The sequence below is a fragment of the Primulina tabacum genome, chromosome 1 (genome assembly GCF_025594145.1).
Source record: "Primulina tabacum isolate GXHZ01 chromosome 1, ASM2559414v2, whole genome shotgun sequence".
Lineage (NCBI taxonomy): Eukaryota > Viridiplantae > Streptophyta > Magnoliopsida > Lamiales > Gesneriaceae > Primulina > Primulina tabacum.
Window position 1 is genome coordinate 10689219 of NC_134550.1, and position 16057 is coordinate 10705275.

General features: G+C 32.3%; 2 protein-coding genes across 4 annotated transcripts; one reads left to right on the top strand and one right to left on the bottom strand.

The window, feature by feature from the left end:
* Positions 1-6075: 6075 nt before the first annotated feature.
* LOC142540951 (uncharacterized) lies at positions 6076-10284 on the top strand. Of its 3 annotated transcripts, none has more exons than XM_075647455.1 (14): positions 6076-6382; positions 6461-6572; positions 6663-6775; positions 6848-6970; positions 7055-7260; positions 7338-7413; positions 7965-8051; positions 8135-8215; positions 8401-8433; positions 8926-8979; positions 9133-9174; positions 9630-9708; positions 9861-9936; positions 10035-10284. In XM_075647455.1, exons 1-14 carry the CDS (start codon positions 6215-6217, stop codon positions 10036-10038), a joined length of 1254 nt encoding a protein of 417 aa, XP_075503570.1. In that variant the 5' UTR covers positions 6076-6214; the 3' UTR covers positions 10039-10284. The 3 variants fall into 3 exon arrangements, 2 of the variants coding, with proteins under 2 accessions (XP_075503570.1, XP_075503561.1); XR_012819188.1 differs by having other exon boundaries at positions 6077-6382; positions 8926-8983; positions 9141-9174; positions 9861-9931; XM_075647446.1 differs by having other exon boundaries at positions 6077-6382; positions 9861-9931.
* Positions 10285-10345: 61 nt separating this feature from the next.
* On the bottom strand, positions 10346-14333 carry LOC142540962 (uncharacterized). The gene is made up of 14 exons (XM_075647474.1): positions 14100-14333; positions 13911-14022; positions 13718-13827; positions 12955-13077; positions 12613-12812; positions 11966-12041; positions 11787-11873; positions 11599-11679; positions 11457-11489; positions 11245-11298; positions 11120-11161; positions 10870-10948; positions 10695-10765; positions 10346-10610 (listed from the first exon to the last, which is right to left on the bottom strand). The coding sequence occupies exons 1-14, from the start codon at positions 14262-14264 to the stop codon at positions 10533-10535; spliced, it is 1311 nt and encodes a 436-aa protein (XP_075503589.1). The 5' UTR covers positions 14265-14333; the 3' UTR covers positions 10346-10532.
* Between the last annotated feature and the right edge of the window lie 1724 nt (positions 14334-16057).

Consider the following 16057-nt stretch of genomic DNA (forward strand, 5'->3'; position numbering starts at 1 on the left):
CTTTCAGGTTTTTTTATTTTGGGCTTTTAAATTAAAGCCCAAATTTTAAAAAATCTGAAGAAAAGTGTTTCAGGATTTTTACTTTTGGGCTTTTAATTTTATATATATGTAGGGTGGAAAGTTTTCTTCAGTTTATCCACCCAAATCCTCTGAACACCGTTTCCGCCGAAAAGAAAGGAGAAAATAATGGAAGGTAAGCGATTAAAGAAGGGAAAGAGAAGAAAATTGCTCCACAGCTCCTCCCAAACCCGATTACAGAGGAGGATAACAATTATGATTTATTAAATTCGGAGTTAATAGTATGTGATTTATTAAATTCGGGTTTTAAATTTAAATTCCTGGACAAATTTGATTCCGATAAAGGGTTTTGTAGGATTCTATATACCCGAAACCCACATTTAGATTAAATTATATCATTTAACAAATCACGAAAACTCTTGTAAGTCTGTCTCGCATATCAATTTTGTAAGAGTGATCTCGATCAAATCCGACCATTGAAAAAAAAAAATTTATTTTTCACTTAATGTATAAATCGGAGTCGATCCTTCCTATATCGTATGGTTCAAATTAAACATTAGCATATATAATAAAAACGAGAAAAATGAAATTTATATATATATTAACGAGAGTATCGAAGAATTAAAGATTAATAATTTTATTCCATTATATTTGATATCTCCAATACTGTACATTTTGATAAAATTGGAGACAAAAATAGCCATATTTACCTTTTAAATCCTTTTGATAAATTCAAAACAAACATTTTTTTAGTAAATAGAGACGACATATAATATAATATATAAAAAGAAGAAAACAAAGGTCAGTAACATTGCAAGTTGCAACCCACCACCCGGGAAGTCACGAGGGTCTTGCGAAGGGCCGTGTTAGAACTTTTTCGTAGCAAAACCCACAAATAGGAAAACGAGTAGTCCACAGTTAAAGAACAAAGAGGTAATAAGAGCATACATCAAAATTCATGGGGTCCACTGCCACATACTCATTATAACAACATATTTCTTTTACACACATTCCTTTTAACATTAAAACTCATTATTTTTGGGTCTCACAGTCCACTCAATAATCTTAAACTTTTTTCATATTAAATAAATATGTTGTAAACATATTTTACATTATTTTAATTTTTAAAATAATCTTAATTTTTAATAAAATAATTTTATTAATTTTAAAAAAATAATATTAATGTTTTTTTAAATATATTTATTAAATAAAGTAGATGTTCGAAAGAAATACTATGACGAAAGAAGAATTTAAACAAGGCTTGAGAAAATATATAGGTCTTGCCCCACATTTCAAAATAAACATTTGACCTAAACTCAATAAATAAAATCTAATTTACCACAATATTTATAAACAACGTTCAAATTTAGTATATATTACTTAAATTTATCAAATTATAAAAATTATTTTTTGATTGTTCATAAAATTTATTTTTAAAAAATTGTTACAAATAATATACATTAGGTATATTAATAATTATTGATAATAGTTAAATTAAATATTGTAAAAATTAATATATTTGAATAAATATTAAGTTCATGAATAATATATTTAAAATAATACACATAATTATATATATAGCTACATATATAATAAATATAAATTTATATAATTATTATCAAATTAACGTACAGAAATAAATACACTATAACATATGCATTTGTCTATATTAACTAGTAAGATCTAACATACAATTAAATAGAACGATACAATTAAATAATCTAATATAAAACAAGTTTGAAGAGTGGACTTTGAAAGTTGAATCCGAGAACCAGATTTGCAAAATCAAACAAAAACTCTAATTATAGTAATTAAAAAGCATGCAATTTGGGGGAAAAAAGGCAAGAACTCGTCTATACTAGAGAGAAAGGACGAAAATCAGTGAAAAAATGAATGGGAAAGGGGATATATATAGGTGATTAGTGACGGTTTTTTATTTAAAAATTTGAATACGATTTTCAAAATTTAAAATTGTGAAGAAATTTAATTTAAAAAATTTCATCGCAATTAGCAACATAATTATTTAAAAAACCTTTGCTATGTATTAGTGAGATAGTTTTAATACTGGCAAAAACTTGTGTGAGACGTTTTTATGGGTCGTATTTTGTGAGACAGATCTCTTATTGGGGTCATCCATGAAAAATTATTACTTTTTTATGTTAAGAGTATTACTTTTTATTGTGAATATCGGTAAAGTTGATCCGTCTCACAAATAAAGATTCGTGAGATCGTCTCACAAGATACCTATTTTTTAATACTATGTGACTAATATTGCTACGGAATATTAAAATATTCGCTTCTTTTAGCGATAGATTTATTGAAACGCCTCTAATATTACCATGGTTTTAAGAAAACCGTGGTTATATTGTCTACGATTGTCTTAAAATTGTAGGCAAATTCAATATAGCGATAAAATTCACAATATCATCCCTAAATTTAACAACAGTGTTTTGAAAACCGTCATTAAATTAGCTTCTTCTTTTTTCTGTAGTGAAGGCTATCGTCTTCAAAATAATCCAAATACAAAGCACCATACCACAACACCCCCGTGTTCTTTGTTTTTCGAAAAATAACCTAAATTTAAAATAGACCAACTTACAAAATCAGAATCTATTTTTCATGTTAAATATTTAAAAAAGTTAAATTCGAAATTTATAACTTAATCTCAAATTTATTTTATTAAATTAAATAGTTATTATTTATCAATTATTATTTTAAATCCAACTTAAATATTTTAATAATTAAATACAAATTTATTTTTTTTCATATTCAATCTTTCAATCCAAGTAAAAGACGGCCGTACCGTACCGAGAACTAAATGGCTGATTCACTTCATTTTCGGACTACTCGTGTCGTAGTCATCTAGCTGGTCTGTTTGGGCTCTCCAACTACCACCATTAATAGGCGCAGGAGACTTGGCCAGTGACTTAACTTAACTTGGAATAATATAAATCGAATTTCTAATTTCTATGTTAAAATTAGAAACTGGATTCAATGGAATTAAATTATTGTTTGAAAATAATGATTTAGCCAACCTCCCAGCATTTATTAGTTTTAATGGCCAATTTTTCCTTACAGAAATTTATTTGTATTATTTAGCCAACTTCCCAACCATGTTATGATTCATTGAGAGTATCTGGATTTTCATTGTTATTGAATGCGAAGTCAGTATGATGAATGCCGGAAAATTTTAATAGGTTTCTTGTGAGACGATCTTATGGATTTTTCTTTCACGAGACAGTTCAACACTGTTCATATTTACATTAAAAAGTAATATTTTTTTCACGGGTGATCCAAAACACCATTTGTTGGGTGCAATAATTGTCCCTGCTTGGTAGAGCGATCGAACCGTGATGCTTGAGCTGATGTGCGGTTTAAAAGATTTGAGTTACACAATTACTACTAGCTATAGCTTTTGGTAAAGTGGCAAGCGCTCGGTCCTACAATTGGTATCAGAGCCAATGTCACAGGGTTCGATTCTCATTGATTGCAAGGAGTGCAATTATTGGGAGGGAGATTGTTGGGTGTAATAATTGTCCCTGTTTGGTAGAACGATCGAACCGTGGTGCTTGAGCTGCTGTGCGGTTTAAAGATTTTAGTTGCACCATTACTACTAGTTATAGCTTTTGGTAAAGCGGCAAGCGCTCGGTCCTACACCATTTCTTCCTCCATCGATTACGGTAAGATATTTCAAGGGTAATTTAGGTAAAACATTGAATAATCTTTAATTTATGGAATCTAAAAAATCATATCAAACATTATATTATTTTATCATCATATATATTATATATATTACATTTTCTTATCTATCATTTTTATCACTTATTTACTAATAATTAATAGTTTCATCTTTCGAACCAAGTGCGTGTGGCCTAAAGATGCATCTAAGGGTGTCAATTCGGGTGAATAGGGTGAGTTAGGTCGGGTTGTGCAATAATACTATTCAAAAATTGTTCAACATGAACCCGAGACAACACGAAAACTCTCGATTCGAACCTGAACCCGTATCAACCCGATCAACCCGATTTTAATTTTTTAAATTTTTTTTAATAAAATTCAAAAAAAATATTTGAATTTAAACACACAATAACAAAATCTCCCTCATATATATCATTTAAATTTGAAAGTATAATTATAGAAAAATAAAATAAATTTACTAAAGGAAATAAACAATTGTTTAAAAAATAAAAAATGTTCAAAATAAATATTAAATTATGAAAATTTATGATATAAATATAAAATAAATATTTTTTCAAAAATACAATATATAAAATGTAGGCAATATTTATTAATTTAAAAAAAAATTTAAAAATTTCGGGTCAACCGAACCCAACCCGATCATTTTTTCGGATCACTATCGGGTCCAACTCGATCTGACCCGAATCCGAAACCCCAAACCCAAACCTGTTTTTTTTCGGGTTGATCCGTGTCGGGTTGGTGAGTCGTGTATGATTTTGACACCCCTAGATGCATCCCAGTGTGGACATTTATCTTATATATGGGTCATGATCTACACTTATCCTTATATATAGAACTCGCACGTATACATGTCAAAACGGGCTGACGGGGCGGGCCAGCCCGCCATTTTGACGGGCCTCTAAATGGCCAACCCAGCCCAACCCACCTTGGGCCGCGGGTTAGGCGGGCCAACCCGCTTATTATTTTTTTTTAAAAAATACTAAACAGTATTAAAATAAACATAGAAGAAAAATATATTTCAGTCAAATAGTTTCATAAAAAACTTAAAAACATTGAAATAAGACATTGAAAGCATACAACAATCAACATAATCCATAAAAATATAAAGTGCTTATTCTAATTCACACAAGATTTCATCGTACACATGTACAAAAAATTAACTCATATAATATCACCAACCGTAAATACAATGAAAACTTTAAATGTGAATTTCAAATCTTTTTTAGTATACATTTTCTCCAGTTTCTTAAGGATTTATCCTCACAAGAAAACAAAAATTAACGATCTTAAGGGTTTGTCCGCACAAGGCACCTAGCTCTTACCATCCACATTTTCTTAAAAAGTGAGAAACTATTGGAACATAACAGAAAGTCGAGGAAACAGACGGTTGTAAATTTCAAAAAATATTGTGTGTTCAACAATACACATAATTACTTTATTTAATATATTATTTCGATAATCTGGATTAGTTCGAGTTAAACATTAAAAAAGGGAGGAGACCGGAGAGTATAACATCTTCAAAAAAAAATAGAAGTATATAGATTTTACCAGAGTGATTGAAGTTAGGCACATGAGAAAAAATAAGGAAGAAATATGAATTTTTATATAAAACTTAAAAGTATAAAATTCTACCCTAATTTGGCGGGCTTAGGCACATGAGAAAAAATAAGGAAGAAATAGGAATTTTTATATAAAACTTAAAAATATAAAATTCTATCCTAATTTGACGGGCCAGCCCGCAACCCAAACGGGCTCAACCCGTTTGGCCCGTCCTCCAAACGGGCTGCTATTTTATCAATCCAACCCGCTCAATTTTTATGGCGGGGCGGGCCGACCCGACGGGCCTGACCCAATTTGACAAGCCTACTCGCATGTGAGCATAAAGATGATCGTCATTGGATGTATGATTGACGCAATCTAAGAATAACATCTCATTAATAGACGACTACCTATATAAGAAAAAAATGGTATCTATTATTTAATTACTTTTAATTAAATATGTGTGACTTTTTTAACAACTAAATAAATTCATAATGGAACATTGATTGATTAAAATATAACCCCTTTTTTTTCCAACATGAAGTACTCTAACTTTTCACCTTCCCAATATCTATCCAATTAGTCTCATTTACCCGAATTAATTTCAAGAAATTTAGTATAACAACTCATCCACGGGTGACAAAGATCACTCGTTTAGTTTGTATTTGAAACGATGAATTTTAAATGTATTTTTATTATTTAGAGAAGTTAGACTAATCATTTCAAATCTACAAGAAATTTACTTAAATTATTGATTCAATTTGGGTGAAATCCTATATATATCTGGAAAACAGAAACAAACAATCCTTTTCGGCTTTTAATGATCTTTTCTTTTTTCCCTCATGGACCATGATGAAACTTTTTAAATTTTGAGTGATAGAGAAGTTCGAGGTAGGGTTTGTAGAGTGTTAGGAGATTAAACAACCCTCACCACTCTCACGACACACACCATAAACAGATGGAGGGGGAGTACGCAAGACTGAGCCACCTATTTGTGACGGTGTTCCTGTTCAGTTTCCAATCATATATGGTCATTCCCACCATCGCAGATGTCACCGTCGGTGCAGTGTGTGGCGGTAGAGATGAGTGCTCTCTCGCCATTTACCTCACCGGTTTCCAGCAGGCTGTACGTATTCATATATATATTTATATATGATCGTATGATTCATATCTACACTTTTGGCTTTTTTTTTGTCTTTGGCAGATTTCAGGGTTAGGTTCTGTGGTGATGATGCCACTTCTGGGTAATCTTTCGGATTCTTACGGCAGGAAAAAGTTACTCGCAATTCCGATGTCTCTTGCTATTATGCCGCTAGGTATATATATCTTGTTTTGCTGGCTTTTTATTGCTTGAACTTACTGAAAAATCCCGTAATTTATGGCAATGAATGCATATAAATAAACAGTAATCTTGGCATTGAAGAGAACGAAGAATTGGGTTTATGCATACTACGCATTCAAGACTTTCACTGCCATGGTTACAGATGGGGGTGTTTTATGCCTTTCGTTTGGTTCCTTGGTAACTTAAATACCTAAATTTGATATGCAATTAGCTGTTGTTATATATATAACTGAACGTGCATGGCTGCAGGCAGAGAGTGTGTCGGAAGAGAAGCGCGTGGCAGTGTTTTCAGTTCTCTACGGAGTTGTCTCCTCTGCAAATGTTCTTGGTAACTTAGGCGCTCGCTTCCTCTCCACTTCTCAAATATTTCAGGTCCTGCATGCTTAAATACAATTATACAGCATTAGTTTAATCTGTCCAGACAATTATACAAAGAAATGAAATATTAATCCGCAGGTTGGGGCGTTTGTATCCATTCTGGCATTGGTTTACATGAGAATATTTGTCAAGGATTCGAGCAACAGATGTAGTAGTAGCAGTAGTCGTGATGATAATATCATCGATACTCCTTTGACGTTGGAGGAAAGGACAGAAAGTTGTAATACTGTAGGGTTTCTTGGAACTCCATCGCCAAAGGATATATTTCATTTGTTCAACACCAGGTTAATTACGTATATTAAATCCCACTAGTTTTATATTCTATAATAATTTACACTAACTAGCTAACAAGATTTTACAGCATTACATTTGCACTAGCTGCATCCGTTACATTGTTTGGCGGCCTGGCTGATGCCGGAGCTCAAACTTTCTTACCGGTACCGATCCCCTCTCATCTTACAAACTTCTCTTTCTCTAAAACATCAACTTCTTTGGATTTGGATTATTATAACTTCGATTACACTCTACTTCTAACTTGCCATTAATGTTTGAAACTGAAGAGATCATATAAAAACATATATATATGGTTCTTAAGCATTCGAAAAAGGAGACCGTCGTATCTTGGAATCGACTCAATTTTCTCTCTTGATTGCGCTACCAAATATCTAGAATCTAAATTTCGTTCGCTTGAGGACATCTTTTTCATATTTTCTACGTAGGATGAATTGAGGAGGTCCCCCTAGCTAACTTGGATCGGACACACATAAAATTATATATATATATCTTCTATAATCAAAATATCTAATTTATTATTCCCTGAGACAAAATATTTAGAAAATTAAAGCTATGTTTGGGTTTCAAGGAAATATTTTCTTGTTTTTAATTTAAGGATATTAGTCAAAATTAACTTTGAAGATGTTTTTAGAATATAGTTTGAGAGGGGAAAACCAATTATTTCATCATTTTTTTAATTATTAAATTTATGCAGTATTTCTTGAAAGCCCGGTTCGGTTTCAACAAAGACCAGTTTGCAGTCATGTTCCTCATTATCAACATCGGGGCAGCGCTATCAAATGTATCTATCTATCTATATATATTCACAATTAATTAAATCAATTTTCTTTATGAATATTTAAGAATTTTAATGTGGCAATGCAGGTGGTCTTCATGCCTAAGTTGGGACCTCTTTTTGGAGAAATTACATTGCTTTCTTTCGCACTGTTCATCGCGTTCTTAAATGTATGTTATGTCATGTTACATTATATTACATACAACCTTTATTTATTTATATATATACGTGATCGATCATATTCCAACCAACACAAGGTGGTTAATTCCCTTTATGAGTAAGTTTTATGATCAGTAATAAGGAAAATGTATTTTTTTTAATTTTATTCTTAATTATACTATATATATTTTTGCAGATGCTGCTCAATAGCTTATCATGGGCACCATGGGTGAGGTTTTATATATACTAGTTACTCTGCACACGCGATGCGTGTGTGTACAGTCTTTTTAATCATTATCGATGGACTAAAGTGAAATTTGACAAATTATGGAGGGACTAAATTGATTTTTGAATTGTTGAAATAAAAAAAATAAAAATTAAAGTGTGTGTTGAAATTGAAAAAAAAAAAACAAAAATCAAAAGTGTAATATTAGTATCATATAAGGGTAAAATTAAAAGATTGTGTGTTGAAATTGAAAAAACAAAAACAAAAAACAAAAGTGTAATATTAGTATCATATAAGGGTAAAATTGGAAGAAAAAGTTGATGTCCTCTCTAGGTAGTTATTATCATGTCCTCACACTTAATAGTATAGTATAGTATATATATATATAATATATATATGGTGCTGCCCCAAATATACAAAATTATAATACTTTACATTTTTTTAAAAATACTTTTGCATGCATGCATGAGTTTAGCTGATTATATATGCATGCAGGTACCTTATGCAGCTGCATCCTTGGGGATATTCTTTACTATATGGTCCTCATGTGTGAGTTGTTTTTTCTTCGGAATATTAGTTTAGTCGAGTTACACGCACGCACGCATGCACGCACACACACGCACACACACACACACACACACACACATATATATATATATATATATTTGAAAAAAGAAAAGTAATTAATGTCGAATACAACAGGCAACGAGCATTGCTTCAAAACAAGTCGGGCTTAGTGAACAGGTGTGTTAAAATTTTGTGCAAAGTATATTTAAATGCACGTCTGCACTTCTGGATAACCAGTAGTCTATTTTGTAATGAAGTCATTACGAGGTTATTACATAAAATGAAATGAAAATTCTTATAGTTGTTCATAAAACTCGTCTTATATAGATATATATACACACAGACACTCTTAATAATATGTCCTTGTACGAGTAAAAAAAACATGTCACTGGTCTAGGTATAGATTAAACTTTTTTTATTTATATTTGAATAGATGAATTTGATATTAAACCAGATATATTTAATTCGAAATATAATTTCAAACTTAGATATATATTTCAAATCATACTAATCTTAAATTTCAGAAATGATTATGTCAGATAAAGAGTAAATTCAAAATTCATTCAGACAAACATAACAATTAAATTGGAAATTGATGAACCAATTATTTTGTACTAATGCGAGTGTATCAGGGGATTGCACAAGGATGTATGATGGGCATAATATCATTGGCCAACGTCGCTTCTCCTTTAATTTTTAGTCCTTTGTCTGGTAATTTCAAAGATTTAAACCATGACTCTGTTATTTTGTATTGTTTCTTCGATAATATCTGATTCTTTATCGAATTTTATGTAAGTAGACAAAACAAACAAAATGTTCTTTGAAAAAGTTTTAAAAATTAACATTTTTTTCTCTTTTGGCAGCTTTATTTCTGTCTGAGGAAGCACCCTTTCATTTCTCTGGGTTCTGTGTGCTGTGCATTGGACTTTGTTATGTAAGGTTCATTTCATCCTTGTGATTTTATATATAAAAAAAAAACACACACACACACACACACAAAATATATGCTGATCACTATTTATATCAACCATTGGCAGCTGATGGCTTTCATTCTGAGTATGATCATAAAACTCATTCCCAGTCCCTTGAGAGACAGAGTTAGCAAGCAGCATTGTGTAGTGTCGTAAATCGAATTCGTGCTCAAATTAAATTTTATTGTGAAATATAGCAATTGTACGTCAAGGTTCCCTCAAATTAGAGAGAACTTGTTCAGTACATGGAAGCAAACATGTAATGCTTATTAATTATCATGCGATTACTTGTTAAATAATGGACAGTAGAAATTAATTATACTAGAATTTGTTGAATTCTTTCGGAATTTTCTTGAATAACGTTGAATGTTGGCCGCAGTAATCTCATTACGAACTATCATAATCACATATTTGTTCTCAAACAGATCGATTGAGTTTTACAAATTACTAAGAATGAAGCTTACGGCCTTCTAAATTTTCTCTCTACTCAGTGTTTAATTTGTTCATTCTATATTCCATGGAATTATGACATTTTTTATATTAATTTTCAGACATCAGATAGATTCAGGCTAACTCTCTGTTATCTCTGTTTCTTGATAAGGGATATACCTTTATTAGTATACTCAGAAAGAAACCTGCCAGCTGCACAAGATTATATATACTTAGATCAGATTTACCAACATTAGTCATTTGGAGCATATGCTGTGTGTGACAAGTTGTTCTTACCCAAGCAAATCCAACACAAAGGATACCGAAACCTTGGAAGTCGAATGGAGCCTTCTCAGACAAAAATAAAGCTGTGACAAAGATATTGTTCAAAGGTTGAGTGATGCATATGAAATATCATACTTAACATGCCATGTCCTGTCCCTAAATGCAAGAGCATAAAATTTCGCATCACCTGACAAAGGGCTGTAAATTAACGGGGAGATCAGATTTGCTAACGATGTGATGCCCAAAATGCATCCTTGGGCAAGCCCCTACAAACCGAAGAGGCAATAGAAGCGAGTAGTTAACGATAAAATCATTCCATAAAATGTCAGCACAAAAAAATCTAAGATTTGGATGACTATTATATAATCACATCCCACAAGGCATTAAGGCATTGATTATCATCTCCCATGATTTCAACTACAATATAGCATGCACACCTGTTGGTTGGGTCCAACTTGTTTTGAAACTATGCTTCTTACCTGTATAGTTCAGAAGCGAACCACATATCAACAAATAGTAACCAAAACCGAACAGAACTTAATCTTGGCTATAGTGAACTCACAATTGGGCTCGACAAAAAGAGGAATAGACCCATCAAGGCAGCAGCGTAGGGTACCTAAAACACAAATTTTGAAGGAAGAAAAAATTTTGTTTACTGTGTATTCCTTCACTGACTTGGTACTTACACAAGCAGCACAAGATATAAGGATTTTCATTTGCACTCCCAAGTAGAGTTTCAAGTGCATGATAATCATTGAATATTAAAGAGCATACCCAAGTTGCCCATGCGATGCTGTCAAAGAACATCTGCACCAAACCAGAACCAATTTTTAATAAAGTAACTGATACATCAATATCTTCATGTATAACAGTATAAGCAACGGTTTTAAGTATGAAAGGTGACTGAACAACACACATTTAAGAATCCGGCAAAAAGTGCTATAGATAGCAATGTCTCCTCTCCAATTGCAGGACCAAATATAGGCATGAAGATCATCTGAAGAAGTTTTTCATTTTAGTATGCGGTAGAGGCCACAATTAAGTAAACAAAAAAGCTACAAATAGCATTAGAAGAAGCAAAATAGCTAATGGGACAGAAAATACATTTGATAGGGCTGCTCCAATGTATGCAATAAGTAAAAGGTCTGCAAATTGATCTTTCCCGAAGTGGAAGCGTGCCTTTAGGAAATACTGCAGATGATGGATAAATAATAAAGTGAGCACGTTGAGAAACTTGCTCACTAAACACCCACCGATCCAATGGAAAAAGGAACATAGGATACCAGTAAGCAAGTTTGAAGTCCACCCTCTGCAAGGCTATAGAAGAAAGCAACAAATGCTGCTAATGAAAAAGTAAAGCTGCAACACGAGGATCAAGTCATTCAGTAAAGGGAGAAGAAAGGGGGCCCAGTCAATTTTTGATATCTATGTAAGCTTAAAAGCTTTTTAGTGCATGTCATATTAAAGAAACTGCTGGGCAATCAGAGACTTGAAGTGCCATCATCCACCTGTAGAAAATTTTTAGTCTGACACAGTGGAATTTTCATAACAAATTACATGTCATGTCAACATAATGATCCATTAAAGTTTCACTTCCAAACAAGATCAGATATTTCTTCAATGTAGTAGGTTACAAAGCAAACAAATATGATCAGAGGAGACAAAAATGCCCTGATTTACTTAGGCATCGAGAAAGTTTTGGAATTTGTGAGTTACTGTTCTTCTTTCCTAAAACCTCTATTTATCTGCTCCAAATATACTAGCAACAAAACAATTTTTAAACAGCTATTATCTTCTTTTTGTGAATGCAGTATAGTCTGCATCGAGTTTATTTATTCTGGAAGAAATTCCTAGGATCATCATGACCAGAAGAGAGAAAAATACAATTATAGGAAAATATTAAGTTTCCAAAAAAATTCAAGCATTATACCTGCTTTTTAGCAAACAAAATATATCCTTTGGTGATGGAATTTTCCTACTGAAGTCCATCTTCTCCAACGGTTTGACACTGTCGTCATTGCTTTCTATTTCCTTCAAAATTGGCTGTTCCAAAGCATCAGAGGGGAGTTTTGTATCCACAAGAAAAACTGTCATGTAAATTGCTGCAGCAATAGCTGTAGCTGCTGCAACCTGAATGAATTGAATCACAGATCACTGGCTTATAAAGAATAAAAAGTTGCTAAAATTTGCTTTTGCTGAAAAGTAACCGATACCCTGGGGACTAGGCTAACCAATGAAAATTTAATGTTTTCTGAACTGATCAAGGAAAGACCTGAAATATCTGAATTGTGGAGAGCAGGCGAGCAGCTAAAGTACCGCCAACATATGCAGAGAACATCACACCGGAGAGAAGTCCAAATGCAGAGACACGATTCGCTGCTGATACATTGTCTGCCTGGAGAACAGACCCCATATGGCCGAACTTAAACATTGAGTATCTTCCCAACTAACATCAATATCTCTTAAATCGAATTACAGTAACTCAAGTAATAACCCACAATCCGCTCTAGTAGAACGAGCTAAGACCTCTAGTCAAATTTGAACGAGCATAACAATTTACTGCCGATATTTCAGCGAGAAGCTAGCTTATCAGACTCTCACTTTGCACCATTTATATCACTGATTCTCGTCCCCGCATTTACCATTTTCACAGAATTCATAGCAAGCACGCGTTGATATAGGTTTTTTCCAGTAAAAAATTATGTACATCTCTGGCCGACAAATAACAAGTTGAATGCTTTTGGTATGGTCTGCCACAATACCAAATTAAAAACATTTAGCTAAATTTGAAGGAATTCCACTAGATACTCTGACACATGCTTTTTGCTAGGATATCAATTACAGTAGTAAACTTAGCAAATGAACTAAAGGCACTCCTCTCTTGTTACAGCCAACAGCAGTGTCATTTCTTTTTCTTGGCAAGTCTCGGAGTTTAATAAATAAATAAATAAATAAAATGGGAAAATGATCAATTGCATATCGTGGAATTTATAGCGTCAAACCAGAGAAGTATTACGTAAGTAAGATGAAGTTACCGCATAAGCAAGAGCAAGGCACACGCCACTTTGGGTAAACATGGCAGTTATAGTCCTAATGGCATAGTATGCGTAAAGGAAGCTTTTTTCCCTCTTCGAGGCCAACACAACTGCACATATTAATATGGCCAAATATAACCCAAGAAACGCATCATCGGTGAAAAAAAGAACACTTGTACTGTTACATACACACCGTTGGGTATAATAGCAAGGAAAAGAGGGATTGCCAGCAAAGCTTTCCTACTATAAGCATCAGAGAGATTCCCAAGCAGCGGGGTCACTATCACAGATCCTAATCCTGAAACCTAGTAATTGTAACAGAAATGTGATGAGAATCTGATGAGAACTTCAAAAAAAACAAAATATTGGTCAGTTTAATTACCGCCTGTTGGAAGCCGGTGAGGTAAATGGCTTGAGAGCATTCATCTTTTCCGGGGCAAAGCGCGGCAATGGAAACGTCGGGGAGCGCAGGACCTCCAATTAATTCGGCGAAATTCGACAGAAACATCGTCACAAAAAGGTGGCTCAGTCTCCGCCAGTTTTCCATGTTTTTCCCCAGCCTCGAATTTTTGAGCTCACAGAATAATTATGTATGACTTTAAGTGCTTGTTTCATTTTGACTCGATTTGTACGATAATTGATGCTAAACTACAATTATTTGAACACAAAATTCGTCGATAACTCGGTACATAATTTCATGAGATAGATTTTTTATCTGATTTAACTGATAAAAAAATCATTTTTACCCCAAAGTAATATTATTTATGATAATTATGAATCAGATCAACATATCTCACAATAAAAAATCATTAAATCGTCTCACAAGAAAATATACTAGTATATTTACCAATTATCGGATCAATTATCTAAAATAATTTGAGTTATATTTTTACGATGGATTATAATATTTAAGAAAACAAAAACACTCGATTGTAGGTAAAAATTAGAGCAAAATCATGATCTAAGTAATTCTAGAGCTAAACTGTTTTTTTTATATATATTATTAAAATGTCGTGTATGAAAAACGACAAATGTGTCGATATCAACGAGACTGATATGATTTTAGGAAGATGAAAAAAAGAATGCACGTGCTCTTCCATGCATATTCCCCACCTAACTCCATACTTACGACTCCATTTAGCTCTAATTTTATGTCACATCTCAATCTAAATTTAATAATATATATTCCTTACAAAGTCGTTATAAAAATCTTGATATCTTTATATAAAAAATTAATTATCTATTTCTACATTTGAAAATATTAATAAAAATCTAGATTTTTTTACGATTATTTTATATATGTCTTTCTAGCAATTTTCATTGGATAAATTGTGCATTAGTTTATCCCGTCTAAAATTATGATATGATTTTTTAAAATAAAAGAAAGTAAAAAAGCAAAGCCGCCTTAAATTTATATTAGTGGTCGAGGTCTCGAAAAGTTCATTGAATCCGTAGGACTTGCATGCAATTTGGACAGCAGAATTTTCAATCAAAGGCTTTTAAAAAACTTGAAAATCCAAGTTTTAAATTCATCCCGATTCATATATAAGATCCATTAGTTTTAGTTTTCTATGTAATAGATTTCAAATTCGTATAAAATTGGATTAATTGAAATATTTTCTTTAAATACAAATCATTCGAGATCCAAACCCAGGCCACGAGACTAGATTAGTATGGGGTCTTGACTCAAAGTTTTGATCATTCGAGTTTCCCTCTCTAAGAATGCTTGTGATATGTATTTGACTCATTAAGCTAAAAATTCTACAACGAATAAGTTTAAACATTTAAGTTTTGATGATTAATAAAGCTTCTGATTCAATGGATAATTATAAAACCAATCTAAACTGAATTTAGGAAGAAAACACTTATATTCACGAGCAAAAATTTTCTAAGTTTTATCAGAGTCCAACTGGCCTACCGTGACAAACTGATAGTTTATTATTCAAAGGAAAAAAGAATACCGATAGGCAAGCTAATCAAATGACAACTGATGGAGCCCAACTGATAGCAGTTTATTTCAATCGATCAGTCAGACCAAATCCAAACATTATCTGAAGATTATCACTATACTCAGTAATTAAGAATCATTGTACAACTGAAATATCAGATAAAATTTTTCGTATTAACAGTCATTGATTCACAACAAAATATCAGAATTCATGTATACTACAAAAAATATACGATATGTCAGAAAGGACGATCACATACAACAACGACATATGTATTTGAAAACAAATATATAATTTACAAATATGATTGTTGTAGATGAATCCTATGAATAGATATGTTAGAAGAGCTTTTAAAGGGCTCCGAATCTCTAGATTCTCCGAACTTCTGAAT

What these genes read in the sequence shown, in the direction of transcription:
- LOC142540951 (XM_075647446.1), top strand. Translation starts at nt 6,215, where the DNA reads ATGGAGGGGGAGTACGCAAGACTGAGCCACCTATTTGTGACGGTGTTC. An exon ending in TCACCGGTTTCCAGCAGGCT is followed by an intron (nt 6,383 to 6,460) that starts GTACGTATTCAT and finishes TGTCTTTGGCAG; the next exon opens with ATTTCAGGGTTAGGTTCTGT. An exon ending in TGTTCATCGCGTTCTTAAAT is followed by an intron (nt 8,216 to 8,400) that starts GTATGTTATGTC and finishes ATATTTTTGCAG; the next exon opens with ATGCTGCTCAATAGCTTATC.
- LOC142540962 (XM_075647474.1), bottom strand. Translation starts at nt 14,264, where the DNA reads ATGGAAAACTGGCGGAGACTGAGCCACCTTTTTGTGACGATGTTTCTG. An exon ending in TTTTTGCCGGATTCTTAAAT is followed by an intron (nt 11,490 to 11,598) that starts GTGTGTTGTTCA and finishes GGTTTGGTGCAG; the next exon opens with ATGTTCTTTGACAGCATCGC. An exon ending in AAGTTGGACCCAACCAACAG is followed by an intron (nt 10,949 to 11,119) that starts GTGTGCATGCTA and finishes TTCGGTTTGTAG; the next exon opens with GGGCTTGCCCAAGGATGCAT.